Here is a 13,968-nt window from a genome sequence, read left to right on the forward strand (position 1 = left end):
GAGTAGGCGGGGAGTATTATGGATATTAGGAGTATGTATCGGGCGGGGGCTCTATTGATTTAAAACTGTTAGTGCCGGTGCTCGTGTCAGTAATAAAGATTCGTACCGTTTACGAGTTAAGACGTGTAGAATCATCACGAAATAGTCCGAGGTTACTGATTAGATAAAAATTCACATTTTCGTGATTAACTAATCGAGCGGTTGCCTGTTATCTTCGACTGTTCGTTTCTTTGTATTTTCAGACAGGGAAAAAGAAACACGTTGTTCATTGACAACATGTCGAATGTAATTAATACAACTAATTCGACGATGAAAAAATCAAATAATAATTTCGAATCGAGTATACCAAAAAGCAGGTAAAATATATGTTTTATACGTATAAACTTACGTACGTGTATGTGTGCATATGTGTCATTTGTTTTTTTCTTTTTTCACGTATATAACATACACACAATTTTTTGTATTCTTTCATTCTCCTATATTTGAATAAATTTATTATAAACACAAAGACGTTCTGGCTAAAATCATAGAAAACTATTGTCCAATTTAGACTACATATAAAATTTTGTTTTTACAAATATGAATATTTTAACATTCTTTTTTTGTTGTGAACAAATCTAATCATCTATAATTATTTTTAATATAAAATTCAAAGTCATCATTTTTAAATTGTAAAAACTTTTGCTTAGCCATGTTCCTTTGTTTATATATTACGTATATTTTCTATATATAATTCAAGATTAAATATTTCATAAAGTATGGATTTTTTATGTATAAATTTTATTATCTAAAAAAAAAGCCTTTTATATGTATCTATATATTATATGCACATAAAATGCCTTCATACACGACTCATTACACACACGTAGAACAAAATTGATTGTTTAAAAAAAATGACACGTTAAGACATATCAAGGAGATTAAATTTTTTAGTAATTGTCATGAAAATTTTTTTTCAAGGATTTAACAATCAATGAACTTTGATACATTTGTTCTTTTTTTTCTTTTTCCTTTATAATGTTTTCCCTCGTTTCATTAAACATCGGTTACGTTCGATAACTTTCGGTTATTTTCGTTGACAATTATTTACTAACCCGGCATGTGCATGTGTAAATGTAAACAAAATAAATGATGTAGGAATGTTCACCAAAAAAAAAAAAAAAACAGGAAACATTGATACTACTAAACTTTATTCTCACATTGTTTTTTTTATTTTATATTTTACTTAATATTTTATTATTTGATATTACGATTGTTAATAATTATCATTTAATTGATTTTTTCAGAGAAGAGGTTTTAAAGTGGGATGGCTGGGGTTATAAGGATTCACAATTTCTTCTTAATAGTAATAATATTGTTGAGTTCACTGGCACCAGGTAATATTTATAATAATTCTCAAGCATAATTATATAAGAATAGATAAATGATTACTTTGTTATGATGAAAAAAGAAGAAAGCATTTTGAAATGACACTCTGTGTGCATGCATATAATTTATGCTAAAAAGAATTCTTAAAAAACAAATAAACCAGATATAAGTGAAAAAAAATTACATCATCATGTTAACAAGCTATTTATACTATGTTGTCATAATTGTTTATAATGACGTTGTTAAAGTGAAGTTAGATCGTTTTATTTTAAATAATGTGTTGCATGCATGAAAAAATTTCATACAAAAAAAAAAAATTAAAAAAAATAAAGATAAGCATTAGTGGTCAAAAATTGAATTACGTTTAAAAAAATATTTGAATACTTGAAAGAACATTTCATTTACAAGTGTCATCTTGTATAATAACATCGTTGTCTCTTTAATAAGCAATATTTAATAAGTAAACATGTCACTCACATAAAAATTTATTCTAAAAACATTCTTATCTTCTTTTCTTTTAATCATATTTAAATTGCCCCTTCATTTACTATGTGTTTTGTAAGTTCATTAGCATAAATTAGAATCTGATGATTCTATGTAAATAATGAGAATTCTTGATGTATTCTTTTAAGCATAAAATTTTTTGTATGTTTTCACCAACTACTAATAAATTATTTACGCCTGACATTCAATATTTTACAATATTGACATGTAATATTACTATACTTATTATTTTTTCTGTTTTTCTTTTTTTTTTTATAAGATTTTTTAATCTTTTTGCTTCATTGTTCCAAAGTCTAAAAGAGCCATTTAATTATGCTAATTTATATAAATACCATAAATGTAAAGTATGCGTATATGTGTAAATGAGGTAATAATAAAGAAAAAGATCAAAAATATACAATTTTGTATCTTCCTCTATGGAAAGTTGCTTTAAGTTTTTTTTTTTTTTTCAGCCAATAGTAGAGAAATAGTTAAATTAATCGAATCAGAGAGTTGGAGAATAAAAAAGGCTTTCCTGAATTAAATACTTATTCATAATACACACAAAGTATTTAATTAAAATCTAGAAAAAAGAAATAATGTTGTTGAATTTATAAATTAGTTAGATAAACTTGAATATAAATTAAGATATGTATAAGAAAAATCTAACTATATCGTTGAAGATAATTTTTTCTATAAAAATCTTATGTCGTTTTAATTTATTTTATTATGTTTAGATATCCTATTAGTAATCAAAAACTGCCATATTTTACTCAATGGGTCAAAAATGTGTTCAACATAGAGTTTCATAAACATTTTAAATCGCAAGATGTACCAAGAAATTATCCCGAGCCAATTGTTTCACCTGAATTAATGGAATCCATTGAAAAGCTTAACATCGATTATTCGTTGAAAGGAATAGATCGATTGGTCAGAGCGCATGGTCATACTTTGAGAGAAATCTTTATTCTTAAATATGGAATGTTCAAAAGAATACCGGATATCGTATTATGGCCTAGTAAGAGATTATTATATACTTTTTTCTTTGGAGTGTGTATTTACTATTCTTACGTAAGAACTATAATTATACATTTCTCATACATAATTTTACTCTTTTAGAATGTCACGAGGATGTTGTCAAAATTATAAGAATTTGTGCTGAATATCAAGCTGTTTGTATTCCTTTTGGTGGTGGAACTAGCGTTAGTGGTGCTGCTTGGTGTCCGGTTAATGAACGTCGAACAATTATTTCTTTAGATACCACGCAAATGAATCAAATACTATGGATTGATAAAGAAAATTTAATAGCTTGTGCACAAACAGGTATTATTGGACAAGATTTGGAACGTGAATTACGTCAACAAGGTTTAACTTCCGGTCATGAACCAGATTCCTACGAATTTTCAAGGTAAAGATTAGGTAAAACTATACAGGGTGGGTCACCACATTTTACCATCTAGATTTACGTTATTATTATTACGCATAACAGACAATGTTTCACATGGAGTTGAATGGCTTTGAAAGGGGTTCATACTGATACCATACGTTTTAACATCGTTTCACCTTTCAACCCTTTTTTAGTATCCACCCCATCTTTCATCAATTCCTTTTTTTTATTTCACTTCACACATTCTTTTCATGATATTCATGATTTTCATGGATCTCGTTATTGATAATTGAATCAATGCAAGGAAAAAGGGGTGTGTGTGTTTGTGTGTGTACAATAGGATGAGTTAGAGAAGAAGAAGAAGAAAAAGAAGAAGATACGTATATAACTAAAGTATAAATTAATTGATTTGGTTATTCCATGTTATTATATGTTAAGTTAAGATATTCATGAATTCATATTCATATTGACTCTTTTAACAGTTTAGGTGGATGGGTAGCAACCAGAGCGAGTGGTATGAAAAAAAATACTTATGGAAATATTGAAGATCTTGTTATACGTGTCCGGATGGTCACAGGTCGTACAGAAGATATTGAATTTACATTAGAACGAGGGGCATTAGTGCCTCGTTCATCGTGTGGGCCAGACTTTGATCATATAATACTAGGTAGCGAAGGTACATTAGGTTGCATCACAGAAGTTATTTTTAAAGTACGACCTTTGCCAAGGGTAACCAAATACGGTAGTATTGTATTCCCAGATTTCAAAAGTGGACTTGCGGCAATGAGAATGGTAGAGGATGTTCTTTTTTTTACTGAATGAATACATGTTTTTCTCTTCATTTAAATTTCAATTAAATATAGCCTTGTAAAATTATTTACAGGTAGCCAAAGAACGTTGCCAACCATCCAGTATCCGACTTATGGACAATGAGCAATTTCATTTTGGTCTGATATTACGTCCTGAATCAAGTTGGGGTAGTTCAATATTGGATAGCTTGAAACACACATATTTAACTAGGATAAAGTGTTTTAAGTGGGACAGAATTTGTGTGGCTACACTTTTATTCGAAGGGGATTCTTCAGAAGAGATTGCAGCTAAGGAGAAAAAGATTTATAACATTGCTAAGTCATATAATGGTGTAGCTGCTGGAGAATCCAATGGTGAACGTGGTTACACTTTGACTTTCGTTATTGCATATATACGTGATTTAGGTTTGGAGTATGGTGTGGTGTCAGAATCATTTGAGACATCGGTTGCATGGAATCGTACTTATTCCTTATGTTGTAACGTCAAATCTCGAGTAGCAAAAGAATGTAATGCGCGAGGTATAAAAGATTTCTTAATATCTTGTCGTGTAACTCAAACCTATGATACGGGATGTTGCGTATATTTTTATATGGCATTAAAATATATTGGCTTAAAAGATCCAGTAGGAACTTATGAACAGATTGAAGAAGCAGCAAGAGACGAAATATTAGCTAGCGGTGGTTCTTTATCTCATCATCACGGTGTCGGTAAATTAAGAGCTTCGTATTATCCGGAAGCTGTCGGACAAGCTGGCGTTTCTCTTTACCGTGCCGCTAAAGCTCATTTAGATCCCCATAATATATTTGCTACGAGAAATTTAGATCCTGATTATAAAAGTAAACTATAAAATCATTACTAGTACTATTATTATTATTATTATTTTTATTATTATAATTTGTGTATGGAAATTTTATAAAAGAAAAAGAAGAAAAGAACCAGTACTGTCGTAAAAGCACACACGAAACAACAGTATATAATAATGCCTATGCAATAATGACAGAAAAAGATAAAAAGAAAAGAAACAAAATATTGAAGAAAAAAATTTATAAATTTATCCTTCTCTCTCTTTCTCTCATTTTTTTTTGATGATTAGAAAATAATAAAAAAAAGTTTGTATAAAGATTTAGTAATCATAATTGCTGTATAATTTTATGGATTTAGTGTACGATATATAAACTATAATATATAATGAAACGCCTCTAGTGGTGTTACGTGCTAGTACAAATATGAAATTGTAATATTGTATTGAGATTTTGATAAATTAATATAAATAAACTAAAAACTTCACTTATCCTATTACATAATTATAATAACGATAATTATAATAATGATAATTATTAAAATTATAAATATATTATAATTTTATAAATTATGTCACTACGTTCGTATCGCGTTTTATAAAAAAGAAAAAAAAGAACAGACACTTTACTATTATTATATATCTAACAATAAGTCGATCATTATTTTTTGAGATCGATTGTCAATTAATAATAGTCTATTAATATTATTCAATCATTTGACATGGCGTATGCAACGATGATTTTTTTTTCTCTCATTCTCTCTCATTCTCTCTCTCTCTCTCTCTTTCTTTCTTTCTCTCATTTTCTCTTTTTCTTCCTTTCTTACAATAAATTTCATCTGTTATAATTTATGTACAATTACTAAATAATTATACTTGTGTGAAATAGATAATGTTATCAACGATAGTCGTGATTATTAGAGAAACGCTGCTTCTATTGTTGTTGCTGGTTATTGAGGTTCAGATTTTAAAGTTGTTAAAAATATATCAAGATCGTATTCGTCATCGTATTGTTGTTGTTCCCAAAGTTCAGGTAATATTTCAAGTACTGACCGATTAACACCTTGTACACAAGATACTTTAGATACTCCAATATTTTCTTGATTATCTAATTTTATCCCTTTATTATTTTCCAAAGAGAATAAGTCTAATAACTGTAAATAAGAATATAATTATTGTTATCGATTAAAAAGAAAAATATATATATAATAATGAAAAAAAAGATTCATATTAAACAAAGTATATGTACTTGATCGGTAGCCATAGTTTCCAAAGAAGCATTTTCTGTAGAAATCACAGTATTGGCGGTAAGTAATTTAAACTTCTGCAATCCCATAATTTTCTCTTCAACAGTAGACCTAGTTATAAGACGATATACATTGACAACTTTCTTCTGACCGATACGATGAGCTCGATCCATTGCTTGAAGATCCTTCATAGGATTCCAATCGTGTTCGACGAAAATGACGGTGTCAGCGCCTGTCAAATTTAATCCTAAACCACCAACTTGAGTAGTCAATAATAAAACGTCTATAGAAGGATCAGCATTGAAACGTGAAACAACAGAATGCCTTTGAGTAGCTGGTACGCTTCCGTCAAGGCGCAAATATGTTACTGTTGGTAAATGAGTTCGAAGTAAATCTTTTTCTACGATATCAAGCATCGCTTTTAATTGACAAAATATAAGAGCACGATGCTGGCTCACTAATTGTTGCTGAGTATGTTGATTATCATTGGTGGAACTGGCTGATGCTGAATTCCGACTTTGTTGATTAGATTGTCCGATACCACAGTCTAGTAACAATTGCTTTAAAGCTGGCAACTTAGCTCCATGTTCGATATCAGCTAAAGTAGTTTGCTGTTGTTTCATCATATTGCAAACCTATTATAAATCAAAATTACGATTGAGAGTAATCCATTTGAATAGTAATTATAAAAATCTTTTTTATTAAACGTGTTATTACTCACTGATTGATACAAAGGATGCTTTGGACTTAATACTAGCTTAGGATGATTACATACGTTACGTAAGTAACGTAATGCTTCAAAGACATGACCACCATGAGGATCATTTGCAGATGTACATGAAACATTAGAGGTAAAGGCAGCAGAATGTCGTGTACGGAAATCTTCATAAAGAGTACGTTGTAATGGTGATAGATCGCAATAATAATCTTGCGTGATTTTAGGTGGTAAATCTTGTAGTACATCTTCTTTATTTCGTCTTAGTAAAAATGGTAATACCTGCAACAACAACAAAAATATATATTAACATTTATATTAATTATAATAAAATAATTAATACAATATTATAAAATATAATTTACCTGTCTATGAAGAGCTTCCATTGCCAAAGCACCAGCTTCCTGTTCTTTAGGGCCAGCTTTAGGTTCTCTGCAAGCTAAAATAGGACGAGAATATTTAGCCGCAAATTGTTTCTCGCTACCAAGAAAACCTGGCATTAAAAAGTCGAAGAGAGACCACAATTCAAGTACATCATTTTGTACTGGTGTACCAGATAATATCAGCCTATGATTAGCATGTAAACGTTTAGCTGCTTGTGCACTCTTAGTCTTGCCGTTCTTTATCACATGACCTTCGTCAAGTACACAATAATTCCATTGAAGTGCTTCAAAGAATTCTATATCCTTTCGTACAATATCGTAACTTAATACAACCATTTTGTGTTGTAAAAGGCGTGGCCTTAATTTTTCACGTTCTGGAGGTGTTCCAGCGTATTGAATAACTGAAAGATCCTCAGTTTGGAAAAATTTTTCTGCTTCATAGACCCAATGACCTGTTAAAGTTGGTGGGCACACTACTAAACTAGGTGGTGCCTGTGTATTACGATGATGATCCAATGCTAATATACAAAGAGTTTGTAGGGTTTTTCCAAGACCCATATCATCACACAGAACACCATGTAAATGATAACGATTTAGGAAATTCAACCAATTTAATCCTTGTCGTTGATAACTACGTAATTCTGCTTCTACATGAATTGGTAACTCTGTATCTGGTATACTGCGAGGATTTAACAGTTGTTCTAAAAATTTCCTTTCTTGAGCCTTCTCTTCTCTACAAGAATAAAAAATATTTGATTTATTTTATAACACAGGACGCATAGAAGTTTGACACATAGAAATAATAACATCATTGATATCTTACATTAAATCAGGTGGATCAGCAATCGCACCAGGATCAAGAGGTAACAATTGTACTAATGTTGCAAATGTTGCACTGCAAACTAATCTAACAGCTTGATTTTGATCACTCATTCTACCAAGCAAAGGTACCATAAAAAGTACCGAATATGGAATGACATTGACGCCTAAGGTTTCGATAATACAGGCCAATGCTTCAGCAGCACCCTGTCTCATCAAATCTATTTCATTTGGGGCTGTAAGAGTTTTAGATGATGGATTTCTTTCTCTACTGCTAGCTTCTAATAATGGTATCACACTATGTATTACATGTTGCATTGCCTGAAATAAATATATCTAAGTAATATCAATAATTGCTAAACATTAAGAACTTATGTTATATGTAAAATTTGTACCTTATCTGCATCCACACTAGCTAATATAGCTATACATCGTGCTGCCATATGTCTAACAGCTTTATAAGGGTGTGCTAATAGATCACACAAACGAGGTAAACACTCGAGTGCTGGTGGCAGTAAAGAAGAATGTAAATTTGGTGCCATAATTTCAAGTACTTGTAATCCAGAAATAAGTTGATTAGCTTTTTCTTGGGAATCCTTAGGAAGAGGATCTTCTGATCCTTTTCTTAATACACTTGGCAAAATTAAATCCCAAAGGTGTGGTAAGCGTGAAGGTAATTCGGCACCAAATAATTTTGCTATATTATTCGTAAATCGATTAAATAAAAAATTACAATTGTATTTGATAAACAATTGATGTTTAATGAAAACAAGAAAAATATATAAATATATATATTTATGTACCTAATGATGTAAGAGCTAAGGTAGCTCCACGACGTCGTGTTCTAGCAGCTTTTGCTTCAGGTTCTTCGCAAGCAAATAATTCTTCTAATGGAATTTCAGTAATTGGTGGCCTACCTGGTCCACGTCCACTACCACTTCCACTTCCTGTTCCACGATTATAAACTACTCTTTCTGCATGCTTATGCCTGTTATTTAACGTAAGAATACCTTCAAAGGTATCATGTTCATTTATGTTTGCTACTTTTGGTGTAAATTCAGTGTCCGAACACAAAAATGTGCATAAATTAGTTGATATCTTTAATAAATAAATGAAAGATTAATAAAAAAAATTGATGATCAATCAATAACGTTAATTTTAAAAGTAAGAAAAATATATACTTTTGTATTTGGTGAAGGATTTCTATTTACACAAAGATCAACGAGATGAGCTAAATGTTTAGCTGCTAATTTTTGCAATTCTTCGTTCTCCTCACGTTTGATAGCTTCCATTAACGGTTTTACGATTGGATTTAATGGCTGTGGAGTTTCTGGTAAACAATGTAACATAGTAGCAGCTCCTGCCAAAGCAGCCATCGACATAATATTTAATGATTGTTGTTGCGTTGCTGTTGCAGCAGCACCAACCTCCAAAGCTCGTCTCCTTTCTTCTAAACTGTCCACCAATTTAGGTTTCAATTTAATTCCAATACCATTACTACCGGCAACGGTGGGCACTGTGCTAGATGATCCAGTTGCATTACTGATGGCACAAAGCTCTAAAATAGGTTTTCCAGCGAGTATTGAGATCTGATCGAAAGTTAGTACACCAGACGAATCTACTTCTACGGGTACATTCAATTTATAATGTTTCAATGTTGCTATGTAATCACGACTTTCGTGTAATACACGTGTAAAAGATGTAGCTATCTCATCGTAAAATATACATTCGGTTAAACATTGAAATAGTCGATCCCTTAAAAAAAAAAAGAGAAGAACAATATATAATTATTATTATCATCAATGATTATAATTAAATAGCAATAAAAATTTATAAATATATAGAATATTTTCATACTGAAGTATATCAGGTATAACAGGTGGTTTAGATTTTTCGACGACAGCCCAATGAGACATAGTAAGACCAGCCACAGTTCGTTGTAAAGCTGATCGTGAATTAAGATGTGGCAGTAATACTTTAGCATAGCAAACAGCTGGACTAGGAATGTCTGGTGTATAAATGACGCCTGGTGCCGGTTGAACTATATAATGAGATAAAAGTCCAAGCATCCGAGATGCCTTGCAACGTGCTTGTACCACATTAGCGTGTCTGAGATTTTGCGCTACAGTTTCAATTCCACCAATGTATACTTTTAGCTCGGTAGAAGATTTGACACTGCCACTAATACTATTACTTCCACCATTGCTACTACAGTCTGACTGCATCCCATCGCAGTTACCGCCTATTTGATGGTTACTTTTTGTACCCTTGCCAGAAGTTATAGTCATTAATAAATTTGGATTAAATGGCACATGCTCCGGTTGCATAGCCAAACACAACCATGTGCTAACTAAGGGACAGGCTGCATGCAATAGAAGTTCAAGATCACTCTGTATGACTAGATTTTCCCAGACGCATACGGCTACATCTTGGATCATTGTAACATGCTCGATTAACACACGTTGAAATACATGACGTAAAGCCTGTTGTAATATGATTCCACCTCCTGGACCCCATCTTTCTTTTTTATCTTCACCCAGATTACCGTCATTTCCAGTTAATGTTTGTAATGTTTGTAATGTAGCTTTACGTACACTTGAACTTGAATGGCTAAGAAAAGGCCATAATCTTGGTAATACCTATAAAAATATTTCAATAAAAATATTATTACTTGATGATCATAATAATAAAATTTTAGAGTGCGAAAAAATTATTAAATACCTGTGCTAATGGTTGAGGTGTAATACAAGCACGTGCAGCAGGTAAAGAAAGTATAGCAGCTAGCAGACCCATAAAACTGTTGCATGCAGCTGCCAACTCATCCTGTTCACGTAGTAATTGCCAAAGTTGTTTCACTATTGCTTCCAATTCTGGAGGCTTTAATAATCTTGGTAAAGCTGATGCTACTGGTATGAGTGCACTTGCTGCTGCTGCACCTACATCATCTACTGGATCGGAAAGACCTTTCATGATAGCAGGAAATACTTTTGGTAATACTTCATCTAATAGATCATCACGTACTGCCAATAAATATTTTAATGCTAGCAAAGCGCCATGTCTAGCTTCCCATTCATCATATTCTAAAAGTTTCAATATGATTGAAACTATTCCCATAATGCCATTATTAGTGATTTTGTCATCTTTATCTTTTGGTATTAACAGCAAAAGAGAACCAAGTGCTTGTGCACATGTTTCTCTAACAGGTGCAACTACTTGATCAGATACAAAGTCACCGAAACGATCGAGACCCAATACACATAAAAGTCTTAACGCTGCATCGATCACCCATTGATAATGGCTTTCTTTCATTTCTTGTATTGTTTGATCGCGAGACTTTCCTGCACCTACATTAATATAAAAATATATATTATATATTATACTTTAAGTATAAGAATATTTTACAAATTAAAAATAAAGACAATATATATATAATTATTACCCTTTCCATGAAGACGTACAAGTTCTCGTAAAGCAGTGGCCGCACCATGACGCACTTCCCACTTTTGACTAAATAAATCTTGACAAAGATTTTCTGCAAATGATTCTAAGGGCCAGTCGATAACAGATTCTGGCCAACAACCAGTTCCATCTGGCACGCCATTTACAATTTCATTTGATGCACTGCCAATAGATCCTGTATTTGATGAGATTACTTCCTCTAATTTAACTTTTTTATTTACATCTCCACTATTATTTGCTATCGTTTCCAGTGTCGATGCGTTATCCGGTGGATCATCAGTCTCTCGTGATCGTTTTGACACCGTCTGTCGTGCCTAAAAATTAAAATGATGCTTATTTATTTTTCATTGATACAAAGAAAAATGGTATAACACAAAACCAATATAGTAATAATAATAATGATACCTTGCGTTTTGCTCTATTCATTTCTCTTCTACTAAGTCCACCTGGTTGTTTCAATGTTTCCTCAATGGGTACTTTATGAGACGATTCAGAAACAGGAGAACACACTGAAGGTAGGAGATCATCCGAAGTAAATAGTTCAGACGTATCGATGCCAGTCAATCGTGGATTTAAACCTAATTTTTCTGTAATGTATTTCTTCTCTTGATTCTGTTGATTAATGTTTTCACCTTCCGGTACAATCAAATCATACTCGCTTCCCTCTGATCCAGTTAAATGAGAACTGCGCGCTAAGATTTTTTCCATATCAAAATTTTCCAAGGTCAATTTATTACTAGTTATTCGTTGTTTGTCTTCATTTATTTCAACCTTAACTGGTACATAAAATAAAAAATAATATAAATTAATAAAAATGTAAATAAATTTTAATGAAAAGAAGAAAATAATAGAGAGAAAAGAATACCCTGGCACAATTCTATCGGGTCTGGATTCCATGGAGGAACTTGTGTAAGTATAGCTTGCACTGCATGCGCAGCTGAAATTCTTGTATCCCATTGCGGAGACTTTAAAAGAGTCGAAACTCGAGCTAATAAATGATGAAGATCATGAGGATGTAATCTTTGTGCTTCTCCAAGTTGCTGGGCTGCTGCTCTTTTGGTTACTGCATTTGTGCCAGTTTCTAATAATATAAATAATCTATCTAACCTAGAGAAACACAGAGAGAGAGGGAGAGTGAGAGCAATATCAAACATTTAACATTAAAACGGAAAGAGAGAGACTGAAAAAATTTGAATTATTAATGATATTAATTCTAGTCACCGTAAATACATTACCTCGATGTCATGATTATGTTTCAAATGAGAACCACTTAAGGTATCTGAAACAACAAAAATCAATTCTTATACTTTCCATATGCATAATACATTTTAATAAGGTCATTCATAGCAAAAAATCTTATCTATTTTTATTTCTACAAAGCATACATATGCAAATCATAAAATGCTTAATAATGATGTTACACTATCCAAACAGTTAAAAGACAGCTAAATCAAAATAATTTTCTATTTGTCATAGGTGTAAAAAAACTGTATAAAAAATGTACTGTATAAAAAAATGATTATTACTTTAATGTAAATCGTTGTTAGAAATGTCAAGAATAAAAAAATTAATTATAATACACAGGGGTGGAGACAATACACATTAAAGCATAACTAGAGGAGGAGGAGGAGCAGGAGGCGAAGGAAAAGGAAGAAGGAGGAGCATGGGGGAGGTTGGACGCTTCTTTTTTCAATATATCATCGATAATGCAATATTAGGTTAATAATAATAACACATAGAAAGTGATAATAAATAATAATCTAACGTTATCTTGTAGATGAATAATTATTCCAAAGTATTATGAAATATTATGAAAAAGGCGCAATATGGACACGCAAATAAATAGAAAAGTATTATCAAGTATACCTATTTAAAAATACAATAATAATCTTCCGTTATTGTAGGTTTCAACCAATACTCATCGCAGTTTCCCACTCATGAAATTGAACAAAAGTTACATCACATCGCGCATTTAATGAAAATTTAATAAAAGTGAGTCCATTTGCCAAATATTTCGGAGAGAAACGCATGTTAGAAGCATCAAATTTATACTGACAGCCATATTGCTGGTGAACCTGGGTTTTGTCCCTCTATTTTGCTCTTATTGGCGGATATAAGATAGATCGTACGACTATCAACCAATCAGAGTTTTAATTTCAACATAGTCGAGTCGAAGTACAAGCAGGACGTAGCAACGAATAAAAATTTCCATTTTTCAAATTGGTAAGTGTTTTGTTAACGATCTTTTACAAATAATTTAATTTTAGACATTTTAAGGAGAAATATAAATTTTTGAAATATTATATATTTTTATTAAAATTATACGGAAACGTTATCGCATAATTATTATATAATTAAAGTATATTTCAAACATTCAACTTTGATCACTAGTATCAGTTGTGTATCATAGAGGTTCAACCGATGACCATAAATTCTTTACAGCGAACGTTTCATCTCTTTCCACGTGGTTAAGCTCCAATTTTTACCAATCACGTTTT

General features: G+C 31.5%; 2 protein-coding genes across 2 annotated transcripts; one reads left to right on the forward strand and one right to left on the reverse strand.

The window, feature by feature from the left end:
* On the forward strand, positions 1–5,339 carry Agps (alkyldihydroxyacetonephosphate synthase). Its single transcript, XM_015326835.2, has 7 exons — positions 1–151; positions 243–356; positions 1,287–1,376; positions 2,589–2,869; positions 2,971–3,259; positions 3,721–4,030; positions 4,122–5,339. The coding sequence occupies exons 2-7, from the start codon at positions 277–279 to the stop codon at positions 4,893–4,895; spliced, it is 1,824 nt and encodes a 607-aa protein (XP_015182321.1). The 5' UTR covers positions 1–151; positions 243–276; the 3' UTR covers positions 4,896–5,339.
* On the reverse strand, positions 5,103–13,540 carry Hel89B (histone acetyltransferase 1). Its single transcript, XM_015326837.2, has 15 exons — positions 13,337–13,540; positions 12,706–12,749; positions 12,336–12,577; positions 11,876–12,246; positions 11,451–11,784; positions 10,733–11,355; positions 9,869–10,650; positions 9,193–9,766; positions 8,815–9,109; positions 8,407–8,708; positions 8,016–8,332; positions 7,175–7,925; positions 6,816–7,091; positions 6,097–6,729; positions 5,103–6,001 (listed from the first exon to the last, which is right to left on the reverse strand). Exons 2-15 carry the CDS (start codon positions 12,714–12,716, stop codon positions 5,798–5,800), a joined length of 5,715 nt encoding a protein of 1,904 aa, XP_015182323.1. The 5' UTR covers positions 12,717–12,749; positions 13,337–13,540; the 3' UTR covers positions 5,103–5,797.
* Positions 13,541–13,968: the final 428 nt, after the last annotated feature.

The sequence above is a fragment of the Polistes dominula genome, unplaced genomic scaffold (assembly GCF_049000335.1).
Source record: "Polistes dominula isolate Pdom_NZ unplaced genomic scaffold, Pdom_raw_medaka contig_73, whole genome shotgun sequence".
Lineage (NCBI taxonomy): Eukaryota > Metazoa > Arthropoda > Insecta > Hymenoptera > Vespidae > Polistes > Polistes dominula.